The sequence below is a fragment of the Mustela erminea genome, chromosome 11 (assembly GCF_009829155.1).
Source record: "Mustela erminea isolate mMusErm1 chromosome 11, mMusErm1.Pri, whole genome shotgun sequence".
Classification (NCBI taxonomy): Eukaryota; Metazoa; Chordata; class Mammalia; order Carnivora; family Mustelidae; genus Mustela; species Mustela erminea.
In genome coordinates this window covers 10,558,352-10,577,702 of record NC_045624.1, presented here as the reverse complement: position 1 = coordinate 10,577,702, position 19,351 = coordinate 10,558,352, and the positions used below count along the sequence as shown (strand labels likewise).

General features: G+C 55.1%; 1 protein-coding gene across 3 annotated transcripts in view; it reads left to right on the top strand.

Moving 5' to 3' along the window:
* ARHGEF5 (Rho guanine nucleotide exchange factor 5) overlaps nt 1–19,351 on the top strand; it is a 23,457-nt gene extending 4,106 nt beyond the window's left edge. For 2 of the 3 annotated variants that reach the window (XM_032304785.1, XM_032304784.1), the window contains exons 2-15: nt 2,695–5,842; nt 6,410–6,467; nt 6,891–6,955; nt 7,157–7,410; nt 10,385–10,545; nt 11,018–11,170; nt 11,415–11,544; nt 11,815–11,889; nt 12,353–12,442; nt 13,796–13,953; nt 14,555–14,716; nt 16,152–16,222; nt 17,822–17,926; nt 18,620–19,351. In XM_032304785.1, coding sequence (XP_032160676.1) covers nt 2,707–5,842; nt 6,410–6,467; nt 6,891–6,955; nt 7,157–7,410; nt 10,385–10,545; nt 11,018–11,170; nt 11,415–11,544; nt 11,815–11,889; nt 12,353–12,442; nt 13,796–13,953; nt 14,555–14,716; nt 16,152–16,222; nt 17,822–17,926; nt 18,620–18,777 — 4,776 coding nt within the window. In that variant the 5' untranslated portion in view covers nt 2,695–2,706 and the 3' untranslated portion in view covers nt 18,778–19,351. The remainder of the gene's footprint in view (nt 1–2,694; nt 5,843–6,409; nt 6,468–6,890; nt 6,956–7,156; nt 7,411–10,384; nt 10,546–11,017; nt 11,171–11,414; nt 11,545–11,814; nt 11,890–12,352; nt 12,443–13,795; nt 13,954–14,554; nt 14,717–16,151; nt 16,223–17,821; nt 17,927–18,619) is intronic. The other variant, XM_032304787.1, reaches the window with a different exon arrangement.

The following is a 19,351-nucleotide window of genomic DNA, read 5'->3' as shown; positions in this document are numbered from 1 at the left end:
TGAGCAAAATTCACAAGATACATACAAGGCAGGAGTAAAAACTGAGCAGCATGCTTTGAACTCTTCTTTCCTTCTGCATTCATGCGACAAATCTTTGGGGAGGACAAAGTCAGCTGCCGGCAAGGAGACTGAGCAGTTAACATGGCAGCCTTTGTGCTCTCATGAAGCTCACGCCCCAGCCTGGAAAACAGACATTAAATGTGTAATTACAAGTGCAGTGAGTGTGAGAGAAGCCAAGGGTGCGCTGGGCCAGAAAAGGATTCCAGGCTGAGGGGCAGCACACATGGAGGCCCAGGGCGCAGGCACGGGGGGCGGGGGTGCTGACCGCTGCGGAGGCCCCTGCCGGGGAAGGCAGAGGTCAGGCGTGGAAGGCGTGGAACCCAGACTGAATATTTGGGTTTCATCCCAGTCATCATCAGAGGCTACTGAGAATTTAAACTAGAAGTGAGGCACGGAAGCATCACTCCCATGCCGGCTAGAGAGTAGCGTGGTTTTAGGGCAAGAGGAGCTGCGTGGAGGCCGGTGGCCAGGCTGGGCCCCCGCTGCAGTGGCCTGGGTGAGAGAGGGCAGGAGAGCGCACCCCAGGGGCTAGCAGTGCGGATGGAGAGAAGGGGACAGACTCGAGGGATACGTAGGAGGTTCGTGCAGCAGGACTTGACAGCAGGTTCCATCTGGGGAAGGTGAGCCAGGAGGGTAGCAAGGCTTTAGTTCCATCATTGAAAAGTACGTATTGAGGGACGCCTGGGTGGCTCAGTCGGCTCAGGTCATGATCCCAGGGTCCTGGGATCGAGTCCCACATCAGGCTCCTTGCTCAGCAGAAAGTCTGCTTCTCCTTCTGCCTCCTCTGCCTGTCGCTTCCCCGGCTTGTGCGCTCTCTCTCTCTCTCTCTCTCTGACAGATGAAGAAAGAAAACCTTAAAAAAAAAAAAGAAAGAAATGAAAAGCATGTAGTGAGCTCTGAGTATGGGCCAGGTGTGGTGCTAGGTGCAGACAGTCGAGCACTATGGACGTTGATCTGGTGAAGCTTACCACCGTTGTTGGGGATAGATGATAAACCGAAATACACATGTAGTTGTAATTGTATAAATGTTGCGGAGGAGAAGTGATGCGCGTGAGCACCGGTGAGTCCACGGAGAGGAGTGCCGTCCCCTGGTCGGAGGCCTGGAGAAGCTTCCGGAGCTAAACCAGGAGCCTGTGGTCTCACGGGTAGAAAGGAGGAGTATCTCTAAAGGCAGTGGTGTCAGACTCCGACAAGAGCCACCACACTTAAGTGTCCTCTGGCGTCAGCATGGGTGATGGCGGGGAGGTGGGCAGCGTGGGGCCTGGAGAAGCAGGAGTGGAGGCAGGTGAGACGGGCAGAGGTGAGGACCTCGGCTCCTTCCACCGTTGAGGTGAGAAAGCCAGGGCTGTGCTGCAGTTGTGGGATGGCTCTGACCGAGAGGGGGATGGTGCGAGAAGAGACAGTCCATCGCAGGAGGTGACCAAGAAGACCAGCTAAAGAGCACGGGGCGTAAGGGGAGGGAGGGACACCTGTTGGGCCATCAAGGCAGGAAGAGAGAAAGAGTGAAACTCAGGGTGCTCCGAATCGCCAGGAACTGAAGTAGTTCCTCTCCGTGGGTTTCTAAATTCTTTGCAAGGTGGGAGATGATGTTTTCTGCTGGAAGTGAGAAGGCAGGTGGGAAGCTCAGACTTTTAAGAAGTGATGGGAAGAGTTCACAAGGTTGTCGGAAGCAGGGGGTAGTAAGCTCGTGAGGGCAGCACCGTGTCGTGGACCTGGCTGAGGGGATAACTTCTGCGCCTACTACAGTTCTAGTCTGGTTAGTCTAGTTATCTTTCTACTTTATAACAGCTGCTTCTGTAAACGTTATTTTTTACTTTTAAGATTTTGTTTGTGGCGGGGAGGGGCAGAGGGAGAGGGAGAAGCAGACTCCCTGCTGAGCAGGAAGCCCAACAGGGTTGGGGGGGATTCCATCCGAGGACCCGGGGATCATGACCTGTGCCCTTACCGACTGCGGCACCCGGCGAACCTACGACAGCTGCTTCTGTAATGGAAGACAGAATTGCTCATTAGTTACGAGGCGCTGCTTGATACCATGGAAAATAAGATGAGTCAGGTCCAGACTGTGCCTAGGGAGATCACACGACCCTTTTGTGCCTTGGACACTGGCTGCAGGGGCCAGGCCCATTTTAATGCCCTCGGCAGCCTGAGGAAGACCACCCCGCTTCTTGCTTCTCTGGGCTGTTGGGTGTAGGGTGTGTCGCTCACGGTGTCTGGCAGTTATACAGGCCTGAGTCACGCTCGGTGTCCAAGAGGAGACAGGGAGAGACAGTATGACATCATACAATCTCGAGAGTAATGACCACTGGGAGTGCTCCCTGCTCTTTGACAACGGTCTTACACTCTCATTTAATCATTTGTTATCTGTCTCCTCCACAAGACAGCAGGCTCCACGAGGACACAGTCTTGGTCTGTCTTATTTACCGCCGAATGCCCTGCCCTTAAGGAGGTCACCTGGTAAATATTTATTAGGTGAATAAATCAGTGATAGATTCGTAGAAGCTGTCGCTGACCCTGTTGACAAAGAATGACTGGAAATGGATGCAAGGGAATGTGCCACTCGTGTTCTCTGTGGTGTGTCCCTTTAATCGGTACAAGCGGAAAGGGTGATACAAACTGTGTTCTGTTCCCCTCTAGGGCTCAGCCCTGATGGAGGCTGAGGAGCCCCAACATGGGGTCTCGACCCCCATCCCTGCCTTAGCGGAGCTCAGTGTTACCCCGGAAGCTCTCAGGAGAAGCCGGCAGACCGCTGCCTTGGGGCCCGAAGCTCAGGAAGGCGGGGAGCCGTCCTCCGCGTGGGCAGAGGGCCGAGGGCTCTCAGAGACCCCGCGGGGGGCCTCATGGGATGTGAAGAGCTGTGCGACCAAGAGTGTGATGTCTTTCCCCAAGGAAGCCCCTGCGGGTGCAGAGACCACGCAGGAAGACTCCATGGGCGAGATGGGGGATACCCCAGAGTGCCCGGAGCTGGTGCCTCCGAGCCCGACCGATGGGGGGGTGAGGACACCGGCGCCCTCCGAGCTCGGGGCCTGCCTTGTTCAGGGTGAACATCTAGACATGGCCCCAGGATCCGGGGAGCTGGGTGGTGGCGTGGAGATGGAATTTCGACCGGAACCCACGTCCTCGACTGGGGAAACGGGACATGCAGAAGAGGAGGAAGCTTTTCCAGACGCCTCTGCTCAGCCCAGATTTGGTCCTTCCTGTGAACAGTGCCCAGAAGAGACCCACCAGCCAGGAGACTCTGTCAGGCACGGGGAAGAGCCGCAGCTCACGGCGGCACGAGAAGGTCCAGGGAGCGGGGGACCCGAGTGCCTTCTGGGGGCCGAGGGGCTGGGGGGGCAGGGACCAGCCGACGCGGGCTTCCAGGAGGAAGCAGCTGTCGGGGAGGGTGGGCGTTCAGGGGAGCAGGAGCAGAAGGGGGAGCAGGGTGACCGTACCGAGGGAGAGCAAAGGCCGAAACGGGAGCAGAGACAAGGTGATCCGATGCCTGCAAGACAAGGAGAAAGAATGGGGCTTTGTGGGGACTCGGAAGGTCTACACTGTCGTGAGCAGGAGATGAAGACTCAGGGCCGGGGAGATCCGCCGCAGGGGGAGGAGGGGAAGAGGGAGCTCGGGGGGCCACAGGAGAGCAGCGTGGATGCTCAGAATGAGGAGAGGCAAAGCTTGGTGGGGAGATCAGGGAAAGGAACCGGAAGGCAAGAAGGTCAAGGTCTCCAGCGGAAAGTGATGTTCGCGCAGCGGCAGGAGGAGGAGCCGGGGAACTGGGATGGGGCCCCGCTGTGGCGAGAGGCCGGAGAGCGGAGTACAGAGGAGGGGGAGGCACGTGATGGCCCCTCCACACAGGCTCCGGTAGCCTCTCCCTGTGACTTGTTTCTAGACACCTGTCATCCCAAGACCAGTGTTCCTGGGACTCAGAGGGAGCCTCAGGCTGAGGAACCACTGCCTGTAGCTCCGGCGCCTGCACTGGAGTCAGGACAATGGTCCTCCCAGCCCGTTTCTTTACCAGGCTCTTTCCCTGCGGGGGAGTCACCTGATCAAGAAATAGCTCTGGACAGCCAGCAGGAGGGATCTGAGCTGGGGAAGGGGGCAGTGTTCACCCAGGGCACTGAGCTGGTCTCTGCCGGTACATCGGCAGCTCCTCCGAGGACACCCGGTTCAGCTCCTTGCAGTCCTGCCGACGTCTCCCCGAGCACAGCCACACCATCATCTGCCAGTGCCCCCGTCGCCTCTTCCAGGAGGGAGTCCTCTCTTGCTGCACATTCTTCAGAAACCTCCAGAGCATCTCTTTGGACCAACAACACATCTCACGCTGGGGCTTCTGAGACTCCCTCAGCTGCCCTCCGTGGCTTCCTGACTACAGAGGCCACCGTGGAAATATCCACCAGCTCCAGCCAGGCCAACCCTCCGAGCCCCCTAGGCCACTCCACAGGGGCTTTCCAGCACCTACGGAGCAACTCCTTCCCAGGCTCTCATAGGACAGAGCCAACTCCTGACCTGCTGGGACTCTCACTTTCCTTCTCCCATTCAGAGTTGCCCCAGGAGGCCCCCAAACCTGCCATCTATGGCTCTGTGATCCCAAGAAGGGACAGAAAAAGTGGCAGGGACGGCAGGATCATTCCAGAATCCCCTAGTTCATTATCTGCTCTGGGGAAGGACTCTCAAGAATTCACCTCAGATCCAGAAAGATCCGGGAGTCCCTACAGCACCCAGCCATGTGGCTCCCGACACACTTCAGCCTCCGCCCCGGAGTCTATTGCCTGTGGCTCTTCCCCACCCCTTGTCTCTGTAGATGCGAGGGTCCACGAACCTCTGCCCCCTCCTCCCCCAGAGAAGAGGCGTGTCCACCCCTCCATGGTAGAGAGAGACAGCCATCTCCACGCAGGAGTTCCCATGCTGAAGCGGTGTGGCCAGCCTCTTCCTTTGGCCCCAGGTTCGGGGCTACATGGTCCCCCCAAAGGCCCACTTCCGCCCGTTCCTGACTCCCTTGTGGCAAGGCAACACCGACCTCTGCCCTCTACCCCGGACACTCCCCACCCTACTCAGACCTCCCCCTCCCACAGGCTGAGATACAACAAGCCATTACCCCCAACCCCGGATTTGTCGCAGACCCACCATTCTGTTCCTTCTTCTAGTAGTCCAAGGACCTACAGGCCTCTACCCCCTGTCCCTATTGTGGATCCTCCCACTGAACCACCCCCATTACCCCCGAAGTCCAGGGGGAGGAGTAGGAGCACTCAGGGAGAACTCATGAATGCAGGGGGTCAGGGCAAGCCAAGGCCCATTTGTCCGGAGCGGACAGCCACCACTCCCCATTCTGTTGGACGTACCTCCTGGCCCCCAGCCATGGGCCGATCAACAGACTCTTCGGCCCCCACCAGCAGGAGCAAAAGTGAAGGGGCCCCTGGCATGGCTTTCAGCAACGTGGCAACCCTTCTAAGTCCCTCTTCCCCAACCACACCCTGGAGTCTGGAGCTCCCGGGACCCACTTCTGAACCAGGACCCTCAGAAGAGTCTGGGGCCCCTGGCAGAGGATCTTTGAGAAGAACAGCCCCTCAGGAAGGAGCCAATGGCCTGAGGAGGTTGGATGTAGGCCAGGCAAGGCAGCCGGCAAAACTCAGCCATCCCCATCTGGAGAAGGCGTCCAGCTGGCCCCACAGGCGGGACCCAGGGAGACCACCGGCGAGCAGCAGCGGGCAGGTTGTAGACCCTGGTGAGGGATCCAGTAGGCACAAGGGCTGGAACCGCCAAGGCCTGCGCCGACCTTCTATCCTGCCTGAGGGCTGTTCAGGTAAGCAACCCGCGTGCGGAGCGTGGTCAACTCCTGTCGGACCAAGCTTTCTCTCTCAGCACCGCACCCATCTCTGTCCCCAGGGCCTCTACTGTTCCCTCTGGTGACTTCACTCATGCACATACCCAATGTCAACACACAGGGAAGCCCTTGAAGACCCCTCTGAGCTCCCTGCAAGGCTCTCCCTTCTCCTTCCCCGCTGTCTCTCTCACCCAGCCGCGGTGTCCTTTTACTGTGTATCTGCTTTTCCCAAGGTGGTTGTGGATGTGCCCCCCTCCCCTCCGTGACGCACACACTCTCCAGCTACCAACACCTGCTGGATGTCCCCCTTGTCGTAGAGAGGACATCCTCTTCTTGTCCACTTCACATCTGATACCGGGGATGGGGACGCCCCTGGTAAAACAGTGTGCTCGAGTACGTTCTACTTCGGCACCGCTCCCCGGCACAGACTCCCAGTTAGCCCTTCTGTTCGCTCACGTGCCTGCATCTCCTGCTCTAGGTCTTACCTTCTTGGGCTCTCTGAATGTCCCTCTAAAATCTCAGTGACTTCCCCATCTCCATTTCCAGATACAAGAGGTCCAGCCGTAGAAAAAGTGCTTGGCCCTTCAGACACCATTGTTTTCCGGTGAGTCACCTTCTCTCCTGACGGACACGTCTGGACTGTCTTTTCTTAGGATCCTGAGATTTCCGTTAGCTGACAAGCATTTGGGGACACTGTGTCTTCCCGGGGTGGGGAGGGTAAGAGACATACACCAGGACTCCAGGGTAAGGGCATCCTTTCTCTGCCCGGCTGTCGGCGGCCTCTGACCCTCCCATCCTCCTAGGTTCTTGACCATGAACGAAACCCCCGGTTAAAGTGCAACATGACGTCCAAGACAGCTCTGAACTACCTCAGAGTGGGTCAGGCCGCAGCTTGCCTCCCGAGGGGATGTGGCCCTCACATCCCAGCCCGTGTCCCAGGGGTCGGGAGACTGTCTCATCTCTGGCCACCTAGGGCTTCTCTGCCTCAGTGTCCAGCAAGCACCCAGAGCCGTCCTTGCCTCCACAGGGAGAAGAAACCAAAGGAGGTCATGGGAGGCTTTTCAAGACGCCGCTCGAAGCTCATCAACTCCTGTGAGTCCCTTGAAACAGAAGTAGACCCACATGGCGTTCTGCCCCAGACGAGCTCCTGGCTGTCCTCAGCAGGGCTGTGATCTCTACAGGGGGAAAGGGTCTCTGGGACAGTCAGAAGCAGCTCGGTGGCTTCTGTCTTCGAGCCTCAACCTCCCTGCCTCCCTGATTCTCTCCCTCTGCCGTGCTTCTGTGCCCCTGTAGCCCAGCTGCTGTACCAGGAGTACAGCGATGTGGTTCTGAACAAGGAGATTCAAAGCCAGCAGCGGTTGGACAGCCTGGGAGAGGCGACCGGGCCGGCCTCCCCCCGGCAGCCCCGGAGGACCCTGGTCTCCTCAGAGTCTTACCTGCAGCGCCTGTCCATGGCCTCCAGCGGCTCCCTCTGGCAGGAGATCCCCGTGGTCCGCAACAGCACCGTGCTGCTCTCCATGACCCACGAAGACCAAAAGCTACAGGAGGTACCCGGTGGGCAGGAGCGGGGCGGGGCAGGGGGCGCTGTCGAGGGAGAACAGCGTCTCCTGATTTCCTCCTGGCTGCCACCGCCACCAGCAGGAGCAGGCTGTCCCCGTCACACGCTCTGTGCCCACCACAGCGGTCGCTTGCCTTCACCGGGGGGCATCTGGACTGCTCTCGGGGTGCCAGCACTGGCCCTCCTCCCCACGTCCACAGGCGCTTCCTCCTACAGTTGCTGACTGGGGCTCACACAAAGTGACTATGGCCTTGAGTCTGTTGGGAGGAATGCGGAAATGATCCCTTCACGGCCGCTTCAGGCTGGACTCAAATCTCCCTCCTCAGCTGGGCTTCCACACTGCGCTGGAGCTTTTCTCTTCCACCAAGGCGTGTATGTGAGTGGCTTTTCCCTGTGGCCCTTGCGGCTGTCCTGTGGCCCACTGGTCTCATACAGGCTTTGGGATGACCATCAGCCTCGGCTCGGTCCGTACACCCAGTGGCAAGACTGTAGTAGAGGCTGCTTGTCGGATGTTACAGGATGTTACAGGGGTACCATTACTAGGTTTCACCTGGAGGGCTTCTCTTTTTTTTTTTTTTTTTAAGACTTTATTTTTTTATTTATTTGACAGACAGAGGTCACAAGTAGGCAGAGAGAGAGAAAGGGAAGCAGGCTCCCCGCTGAGCAGAGAGCCTGATGTGGGGCTCCATCTCAGGACCCTGAGATCATGAGCTGAGCCGAAGGCAGAGGCTTTAACCCACTGAGCCACCCAGGTGCCCCTCAAGGGCTTCTCTTAATAATTCACCTGACGTGGGTCAGAACCCTCTTCCCAGGAAGACAACACGGCACCATGGACAGGCATCATGGAATCATGTGTACATACTGGGCTCTGGAATAAATGACCCGGTCGTGAGGCCCACTTTGCTGTTTGCTGGCTGTTTAACTTTGGCCACATCGCTTGATCTTTCTAACCTTCTGCTTTCTCATCTGTGAAACTGGGTCACAAAAAAGGGTGAGTGCGTAGTGCGTAGCAGTCACTCCGAGAATGTTCTCTGCTGTACTGTAATTTCAAGTCAGGCCCCCCGGGTTGGAAACCTGGCTTCAGCACTTGCAGGCCGTGTACCTTCAGGCAAGTTATAGAACCACCAAACCTCAGTTTCCTGGTCTAAAGCTTGAGGATAACGTCTGTCTTTCAGGATTGCTGTGTGGTTTAGGTGAAGTATCCGTACCTAGCTTTTAGCGTGCTCTACTAGTTTGGTGCATCTTAGTGCCGTGTTCTGCCCCTTTCAGAGGTGGGAAGGAGTCAGATGTTGGCCAGAAGGACTTACGGATGAACAAACAGAGGCCACTATAAATGTTTAGGTTTTTTGGAAGCTCAGACTTGGGGGCCTTTTAATGACCTCAGCTTTCAAGTACATGAGGGTTACGTAGAAAATCAGTGACCTGCCCAGTGCTTACGGACCCAATGGCAGGACACAATATGAACCCTCGCTCTCTGTCCGCAGCTCCAGCACACCGGGAAAGTCCCCCAGGCCTCCCCGGCCAGCCTGGTCCGCTGTTCTGAGAAGAGAGGCCTCTTGTGTGCACATAGCCCTTCCGTGAAACAGCATCGTGGGTGCACAAGCACAAGGTGCTTGCACCAGCTCCATTTCTTTTGACTGTCACCACATCTTTGTGACATGGGGGTCACTGTACCTACACAAAAAGACAAAAAACCTGAGGTTCGGTGAGGTTAGCTGAGCCACAGTCAGTGAATGTTGGAACCAGTATTCAAACGTAGCTTGTGTCCCCGTTCAGTGTTGTCTGTGACGGTCATCAGCCGGGTGTGTGTGTGTCGTCTCTGTCTTTTCTGTCCCTGCATCTACCTTGAAGCCGCGTGCTTGGGTGGAGAACCTGAGCAGCCCCCGTGGAGGAGGGCGGGCCCGGGAGCTGTGGCGCCGCCTGCTGGAACCTCCGCCTAAGTTCACAGGTGCTGGACCATCTCCATGAAGCCACAGCAGCACATCCTGTGCTCACATCTCCTGCTTCCTCCCGCTTCTCCTCAGGCCCCAAATGACCTTCACCCACTAAATCTGTCCCTCTTTCAAAGTTCTTCAGCTCAGTGAGTGAGCCTGCCATTTCCTCCGTTACCAAACTCCAAAACCAAGACATTAAATTGTGACTCTGGCGGCTCGTTCAGGCCCCATTTCCAGCAAAGAACCAAGTTCTTCCAGATCTGCCTCCTCAGTAATTAGGAAGCTGGCCTGCCTCTCCCCACCCCCATGGCCATTCAGACCCCCGTCCGTCACCTGGAATGACTGTGGCAGTTTCCTAACGTGGCTCCCTGGCCCCCCTCTACTGCTCTCCACAAAGTGCTCAGAAATACCCTTTATGAAAACCAGATCTGACCACGTTATTTCCCTACACGAAGCCTCTTTAATCTTCCCACTGCCTCAAGTCCAAGCTTTGTTTGCGCAGCCCTCCAGACCTCTGTCCGCCTCCCCAGCTTCGTCTCTGCCGCCGCCGCAGCATAAATGCTTGGTTCCAAAAATGCCCCATGTATTTGAGCTTCTGGAAAGTATCTTTTCTCTTGCACCTGTAGGGGCTTGTACTCATTCTTCCCTCGGGCTCCAGGGCTCTTTCCTTATCCTCCCGATACCGTGCTGGGCTCTGATGTGGCCGTGAGCTGTGGGAGGAGGAGCCGTGTTCCCGCCTCTGCCCCCAGAACGTTATGCAGTGGCTCACGTACACCGGGGACTCGATACCTATTTTATTTATTTATTTATTTATTTATTTATTTATTTATTTATTACAAGATTTTATTTACTTATTTGACAGGCAGAGATCACAAGTAAGGCAGAGAGAGAGGAGGAAGCAGGCTCCCCTGCTGAGCAGAGAGCCCGAGGCGGGGCTCGATCCCAGGATGGCAGAGGCTTTAGCCCACTGAGCCACCCCGGCGCCCTCGATACTTATTTTTTAAATTAATCTCCTCTACAACTTCCCAGGCCAAATTTGAGCTGATCGTGTCAGAAGCCTCGTACCTACGCAGCCTGCACGTGGCCGTGGATCATTTCCAGCTGTCCGCCCCGCTGCGGGCCACCCTTTCCAACCAGGAGTACCAGTGGCTCTTCTCTCGGCTCCAGGACGTGCGCGACGTCAGCACCACGTGAGCGTCCTCTTTAGCCTGTAGACCGTCGCTGCTGCTGCTGCTGCTGCTTCTCCCCTCCCGGCAGCCCTGGGGGCCAGCGCCTTGGGGGTGGGGAGAGCAAGGACGAGGAGAGGGGCTGGGGGCGGAGGGGTCCGTTCACCAATGAACAGACGCACGGACCGTGCTTCCGAGGTTGCGGACGGGGTGTCCTGTGGGCAGGCACTGCACAGAGATGGGCTGTGGGAAACAGGGAAAGATCAGAAAGCCAGAAAAATTAAAAAAGACTAGGAAATGGACTGTAAGGATCAGAGGGTTATAGGGGGGCAAACTAGGGATTGCCCCGGACAGCAGGGGCACGGAGCTAAGAACGGGCCGTAGAAGTCACCGACAAGGAGAGGGAAGGAGTCACCCACTCAGGGAGTAGCAGGGCTCAGCCCACGGCTCGCAGGAGGCGCACGAGCCTCAGGCGACTTGTGTCGATGCGGCGCAGGTTCCTTTCAGACCTGGAGGAGAACTTCGAGCGCAACATCTTCACCTTCCAAGTGTGTGATGTCGTCCTGAACCACGCTCCCGGCTTCCGCCGGGTCTACCTGCCTTACGTCACCAACCAGACCTACCAGGAACGTACCTTCCAAGGCCTGCTGTAAGACCTCCTCCCCGTCCACTCCCCCCCCCATGGGCTCTGCGGTGACCTTGCCGCAAACCCCCCCAGCCCCAACCCTGAGTCGTGTCCCCAAGGCACGTGTTCTCGTGCCCGCTCCGGGAGCCCAGCCGCGACCCATCTTTTAGACGCCCCCGCCGCAGACATAGGCCTGCGTGTCCGCTCCCCGCGCCGCCGCCGTGCCTCCAGCCCTCTCCAGGTCCCTCCTCACTCGCTGCCCGCACAGGACCAGCAACAGCAGTTTCCGAGAGGTCCTGGAGAAGCTGGAGAGCGACCCGGTCTGCCAACGCCTTTCCCTCAAGTCCTTCCTGATCCTGCCCTTCCAGCGGATCACGCGTCTCAAGCTGCTGCTCCAGGTACAACGGGCCCCCTCCGGGCCTCTCCCCTCCACCCGAAAGGGATAATCTCAGGGAGCCCCAAGGCACGGCCCTGGCCATTCTTCTGCCCCCTGTCCCACACCCTGTGGACGGCATGTGCCCTCTCCCCACGGCCCACACCCTTCTTCCTCGGGGTGAATTGGCTGCAGAGAATTTGTTCCCAGACTTCCTTAGCCAACCCTCAATTTCCTCTTCCTGGTCTCCCCTCCCTTCTTTCCCTCTGGCGCCTGCCTCCTGTTTGTTCTATAGAACATTCTGAAGAGAACACAGCCGGGCTCTTCCGAGGAAGCAGAGGCCACCAAGGCACATCATGCCCTGGAGGAGGTAAGCAGCCACCGTCACTCAGACCCCTTGACTGGCCTTCTCAGAGATTTCTTCTTCTGCGCAGTCCCATGACTCCAGAGAGCACAGGACCATGCCAGTGGGATTGCTCAGCCACCTCAGGAACCCTCTGGAAGTTCCCTCAGGAACCTCCAAACACCCTCTCCCCGGCCCCCTCCCCCTCTCCTTCCCACGCTGAGGACACTCCACACCAAGGGACTGTGCTCTCACTACCCCCATCCCCAGATTAAATCTTACATTCACTCCGCCCAGGAATGTCCCCTCAGGTCATGCAAGGTAGACCAGAGGCCTCGAACTTCAGTCTGATGCTGCCGTCATGCCCTCCCAGCCCGCTGGAAAAAAACAGAGGCTGTCACAACCAACCTCCAGATTTCTTGGAGGGGACTCCAAGGTCACAGCCTCTAACACAGTGCTCTTCTCTCTCCTCACCCTGCTCGACCCTCAGCTGATCCGGGACTGCAATAACAACGTCCAGAGGATGCGGCGGACAGAGGAGCTCATCTACCTGAGCCAGAAGATTGAGTTCGAATGCAAAGTGAGTGGGTCCCTTGCACCCCAACCTCTCCTGCCAGAGGTTCACTTCAGCATCCCCCACGGGTGCCCCTCTAGCGCCGAACCGCCGTTCTCACAGTGACCGGTGTCTGCCCTCACTCCTGCCTTCTCTTCTGTCCTGGCTCTGGGGCACCCAAGTGTCTGCTTCAGTCTCCAGAGTATTAAGTATTAAGTGAAAAAGGATAAACACAGGACTGCGTGTATTACGGCGTACTATCTTTGGTGACCGAGTAGGAGGGTACAGATCTGGGTCAGTGTTCGCTTGTGTCTAATAGAGAAACTCTGGAAGGAACAAGGGAAATAAAGGACAGTGGCCCCTGGCGGGGGTTACCTGAGGGGAAGAAAGTGCGTTCAGGAAGTGGGCAGGTGAGGGAGAACCGACCAGGGTACACCTTTGTGAGGATACGTTTAGTGCTTAAGCCATTGTGTATTTTACCAAGTCTTTGCCTACTCTAACCAAAGCAATATGAAATTAATTCCAAATACAGGGCCAAAAGCTGCCATCAAAATACAAATGTAAATAAACATTCCTCACTCAGATTCCTCCTCAGAGCAGGGAACTGTGCTTGCTTCCCTCGAAGAGCGGGGAAGATCCCTGATGCGCGTGTTCTTGTCGTCCAGGACCCTTGTCTGCACCGGCTTCCGGCGCCCAGCAGACCCCACCTAGTTCTCCTTAGTCTCCATCCCACACACGCCTCCACCTGCTCCCCTCCAGGGGCCCGTCCGAATCAGAGAAAGAACAAATGTCAGAACCGACCAAGTCTTTGAAGATTTTTTTTTTTTTAATTTATTTGATAGACAGATCACAAGTAGGCAGAAAGGCAGGCAGAGAGAGACAGGAGGAGGAGGCAGGCTCCCGGCTGAGCAGAGAGCTCGATGCGGGACTCGATCCCAGAACCCCAAGATCATGACCTGAGCCGAAGGCAGAGGCTTTAACCACTGAGCCACCCAGGCGCCCCGACCAAGTCCTTTAACTTCTAAGACACTCAGCTCCTGTTCCCTGCCTTACACCCTCACGTGCCCTGATGGGGGTCTCCCAGCCCCCCCTCAGTTCAGGCTTCCTGGGCTCACTCTCTCGTGTAGTCACTGCCTCGGGTTGGACCATAGGCACCTGCCACTTGCCTGTGCCGTGGACGCGGGCGCCGCACAGCAGTAGACAGTGGTAGGCAGAGGGCTCTGGGGGAAACAGCGGTTGGGTTATGAGCAGGAAGGAGGACCCGGAAGAGGTGTCCGTGGTGGCACTCCGGAGCAAGAGGCACGTGGGGAGGGCAGGACTGAGGGGGGCTCACGCTTGCCCTGTCCGTGACACTGCCTTTGTGTCTTCCCTGCGCTGCAGATATTCCCGCTCATTTCACAGTCACGCTGGCTGGTGAAGAGTGGAGAGCTCACCGCGCTGGAGTTCAGCCTCTCCCCCGGGCTGCGAAGGAAGCTGAACACACGTCCGGTCCACCTGCATCTCTTCAACGACTGTCTCTTGCTGTCTCGGCCCCGAGAGTCAGTGGCCGGAACGGGAGGCCAGGGCACAAGCTGGGAATGGGACGAAGCAGGAGGGCAGGACTCAGGGGGGCGGAGAAGGCTCGTGTTCCTGGAGGAGCCCTCCTCGGTGGCTCAGCCCGTGGGGTGCAGGTCATGGCCTAGAGAAGAGAAAGAACGGGGATCCCACCGGATTCTGTCCCGAGATCACGTGGCCGGGCTTGTACTGTGTTCCGGACACAGAGCAAAATGGAGCGAACTAGCTTACCACATTCTCAAACCAAGTTTATTTGGGCTAGACTCAGCCTTAGCGTAGACGTTCTTAGCCAGTTCCAGATCCGAACTCTTCGGTTCTAAGGGCCTTGGAAAGCGTACGTTGGTTCTGTCTCACCAACTCTTTAACGTGGTGAAGTAGTCCTTGCAGTAGACCCGTGGTTTGCCAGATTGGTGACAAATCCCCGGGGGACTCTGGAGCTACCATCTTGGGAGCGAGGCAGCACCATCCCCTGGTGTTTGGGAGCATGTGCAAACTGCAAAGGATAGGGATTTTGAATCCAGAGACGGGAGGGTAGGTGAAGTTTAACAGTTACAGAACTGGGTTGACGAGCCTTGTGTTTCGCAGGGGTAGCCGGTTCCTGGTGTTCGACCATGCTCCCTTCTCCTCCATCCGCGGGGAGAAGTGTGAGATGAAGCTCCACGGACCTCACAAAAACCTCTTCCGACTCTTCCTGCTGCACAACGCGCAGGGCACCCAGGCCGAGTTCCTCTTCAGCACGGAGACCCAGTGAGATGGGGCCGGACAAGGGCTGGGGAGGGAGGGCGGGAGGACATCCTGGGAAGGAAGTGGGGCCGGGGCGGAAAATGGGCCCAGAAAACAGCCACAGCCCTGTTTATCCTATTCTGGACTGGAGGGCATCCATAGGGCACCCCAAATCCAAACTCTTAGAGCTAAGAGACAACTTGCAAGAGATAGGGTAGGAAAGGGTGCAGGGTTACTACCAAAGTTTAAGATCTGCTTTATGCTCTTCAGTCAAGAGAGACAAAGTCTGCAAGACAACAGGAAGGCGGTGGGCCGGTGTGGAGTGACTAAAGGACTGAATTACTGATGTCCCTGAGTGGCCACGTGTATAAGCCAGAATCTCTTCAGTCCCAAAGGCTGGTGGACATAATGTGAACAAGACAAGCGCTGGGGTGTCTCTAGCTCGCTTTCCTTCCACCTTCCAGCCCTCTCCTCTGTTGAACGGAAATCTGTGGTGTTGGGAACTTTGATATGCTCATCTTTTTAATAATAATAATAATAATAAATATATTCACACACACATACATACATTTTGGAGAGTATTAAAGAATAATACCTTTAAACCCTAGTATACAGTACCTAAAATAATGAACAACTACAGCACCGTAACTACTGTTGCTGTTGTAAGAGATACAAGAAGCCTCTTCTTTAAAAGTTTGACATGACACCACATGGTCCAAGGATCATCGTGTTGTGGACACTTTTCAGTTTTGTCTCTCGGAAGACCCCTCAGGGTAGGTTCAACCATACCTGTCTTCACTTATGGAACATAGGGGCTGACATTAAGGGTTTGTGTACAAAATGTCACCGAAATCAAGCAGTCAGATACAGACTCGTATTCTTTATTTAGTGTTTTGGGCAGCATCTTCCTGGAATAGAAACAGTGTCAGCTCTCAATGACTCCAGTGTTTTTGGAAGCAGAGCCTCACATAATACAAAACCCTTCCGATAATTACAAAATCAGTTTGGGTTATATTGCGTGATGAAAAAAATAACAGATAGAGTTCCCTGACCTAATTATGATGACAAAATAATTTTTATCTCTGAGATGTTTGATGGAAGGGGGGTGGGCAGTAGAGTGTGGAGAATTATGCAAAGGCGTAGAGGGACTCAACTGAGATGAGCATTTTGCTCAGCACAAAATGGAGAATCTCACGTGCATAAATCGACAGTTGACATTGAGAGGAGAAGCTTAGAAGGAGAAGGAGAAAAGCAAAGGGTGATAAACACAGTAACATACAACTCAGGGTCTCGCGTCCCCAGGCTTGCAGAGTCCCATTGGCTTCTGTCCTAGGTGTCATTGAACTAGGCGTTTCGAACCAGAGAGTTCTTTTCCCACAGTCGTTTCCCTTCCCCGTCTGGCTTTGACCCTACACCCCAGAGCTGCCGTTGAGGCATTGACCCCGCTTTGTTTCCTCAGAAGTGAAAAGCTTCGATGGATCTCAGCCTTGGCCATGCCCAGAGAGGAGTTGGACCTTCTGGAGTGTTATGGTGAGTGAAGGGGTAAAAAGGAGAGGAAGAAGGCAGGGCTGGAAGTCACCTTCGGATGCAGGAGCTCAGGAGGCCGGATGCTAACTCTGAGACTCCCACTTACTGCTTCGGTCCAGAGGTTTAGAGTGGAAGTCTGGCCACTGGAGCTTAAGGCCCTGAGATGATCCACTTAAAACTACTCAGCACAGTGGTACTGCCTCCTCCTCAATATACTTCCTCTCTTGGGCAATAATTTGCTCTTTTTTCAACATTCGTCCCCTTAGGTCTATCCTGCTTAGATTTCACCTGCTTAAAGGTCTTGGAGAAATACGGGGAGAAAGTAGGGCTGGAGTGGGAGCTGTGGGAGAAAGCAACCTAGATTTGTCTTAACCACGCCCTCTCCTGTACAGAATGACCTGAGACCGCTGCCCTCAGCCCAGGCTTCCAGGGACCCCCAGGTAGCCATAGACACACACACACATATTATGAATGTGTCTTGCATTCATGTGAAGCCTGGATTTCTGGCTCTCATGTAAGCCCCACAGTTGTCTTCCAGTAAGAATTTCCTAATTGCTATCCAGAGAGGAACTGAACTCAAAGGAGCAGCGGTAACTCAAAAAAGAACAAGCAAATACAAGGAACCTCGGAAAAGGAAGTAGGAGAACCAGGCTGTAAAGCGAGTCTTACTAACTTGTTCGTTCCCTGACCCGTCTGCAGGCCTTCAGCTCCCCTGTTGGAAGGAAGGCGAGATGAGGCTTCCTCCTTCGCTGTTGTCTTATAAATGGCAGAAGGAGATAAGCTTTAGAAAAAGAAGTGCAGATAATAATGGAGCGTTCTGTTTGTTTTCTGAGGGAACCAGCGAAGTGTGTTAATGTAGAAAGAGTGGTAACCCCACGGAAGCTGGAATGCTTGTCAGTCAGGAGTCCTCTGAGGCTTGTTACCTTGAGCTTGAAAACTGTGGAAATTTCCTCTGGTTCACAAAAATACTGAGAAAGAGAAAATCCAGAATTTCCTGAGGAATCATCTTGGTCCACCCCGTCACTTACAAGGGAGGAAACAGAAGCTAGAGGGGATTAAGGTCCGACCTGGAGGGCATACCTGGAGCCCGTGGCTGCCTCTCTTCCGTCCCGCGGCTGGTAGGGAAGGAAAGGAAGACGGAGTCACAGAATCCGGTTTTGCCGTCCATGTGGGGAAGCGGAACACAGACACAAAGCAGCTGGATAAGTGGTAAATGGGTTTGGCCTGGACAATTCCTTTTAGAGGAATTCAGAATCCACTGAAGACCAGAGTCAGGGGAAGGTACAGAAGGAAGACGGGTCTTCCGCGGAAGTTGAGTATTCATGATCATGAGTCACTGAAGGTGGTCACAAGCGTATTTCTCAATTCATCTTCCTTGGAGAGGTAGAATTTCGGATTCATTTCTGTTTCAGTGTTTCCATTTCCTTTTTGACTATTTTGTTTCCTGGTAGAGGAGGAAGATTTTTGCCGTGGCCTCATTTGTCTGTGACTTCCTAAAGCCTGAACACTGTGTCTCCTGAGTCCTCCCAACCCCTTGGCCTCCCCCTCAGGGCTCCGGCCACTTGCCTTCCCTAACTTCCTTCACACTCTTCTCTTCCAAAGACTCCCCCCAGGTACAGTGCCTTCGAGCCTACAAACCCCGAGAGAATGACGAGTTGGCGCTCGAGAAGGCAGACGTGGTGATGGTGACTCAGCAGAGCAGCGATGGTAAGAGAGAACATGTGTGACTAAGCTGGGCATCGGAGGCGGGATTCTCCAGGTGGACGGATTTGTTCCTACCTAACAAAGGACCACAAGGGGGGGGGGGCTTAAAACAATAGAATATATTCTCTCATGGTTCTAGAAGCCAGAAATCTGAAATCAGATTGTTGCCAGGGCCATGCTCTCTCTGACATCCCTTCGGAAGAGGAGATGTCTCTTCGACCTTCTGGTGGCCCCAGGTGTTCTTGGCTTGTGGTAGCCTAACTCCAGTCACTACCTCTTTCTTCCCTTTCTTCCCAAATTCCCTCTTTTTATAAGGATGCCAATGATACGGGATTAAGGCGCACTTGACTCAAGTGTAACCTCACCTTAACTTGACTAATTACACCTGCAACAACCCTATTCCCAAATCAGGCCACATTCTGAGGCACTTGCGGTTGAAACATCCATATATATTTTGTGGGAACACAGTTTAACCCACAAGAGTGGAGGAGGCCCAAGAGTAGGCAGCCGTAGACCTTGTCAGACCTAGAACAGCCAGTGTTAACAGGCAGGGAGGCTGGATTTCCCATGCCCCGGGGTTTTCCAGTGCTTTCAGCTCGACCATTCAGAAGAACTTTAGGGCAGGAGATCAGGGGGAGGTTTTTATGGTTATTCTGTCCTGGGTAATTCTTCTTCCCACGGATCCTGTGCCCCTAGGCTGGCTGGAGGGCATGCGACTCTCAGACGGGGAGCGAGGCTGGTTCCCTGTGCAGCAAGTGGAGTTCATTTCCAACCCAGACGTCCGTGCACGGAACCTGAAGGAAGCCCACCGAGTCAAGACTGCCAAACTGCAGCTGGTAGAACAGCGGACCTAGCTATTTTCTGGGAGGAATTCCCTGAACGTAAGGACAAGATGTTCCTGGAAGGGGCTGGCCCTAGAACCCTGCAACAGAGGCCTTCTGGGGACCAAGAAGCAGACCTTCTGAAAACTCGAGGACACAATGCAGCTACCAGTCGCTAGTCCCAAACCTCCTTTCTGTGCTTTGTGCTTGGTGGAGGGATTTTGAGGGACTTTGCACTGGACTCTGAGAACCTTTTCTCATCAGAAAAGGAACAAATGGGGCCTAAGCCAAGGAACTTTACCTCTACTACCATATAGTACTTAAACATTCTCTGTTTCCAGAGTGCAGATTCAGGACTGACGTAAGTTTCCATCGTGGCTACAAGTTAAACAGAATCTGACCTCAGTTCACTGGATGGAGATGTTTAAGGGGGATTCGCACATCAGATGAGAGGGTCATCCTTGTCACCTCTAAGGTATCTTCCAACTCAAGAGATTTTCCATAATTATCGGTGTGAGGTCAGGGCATGCATCTCTGGGATCTGTGTCTGTTGGTGGCAATGTGAGGGTAGTACTCTCTCACTCTAATAAATTTGGCACTTCTCTGA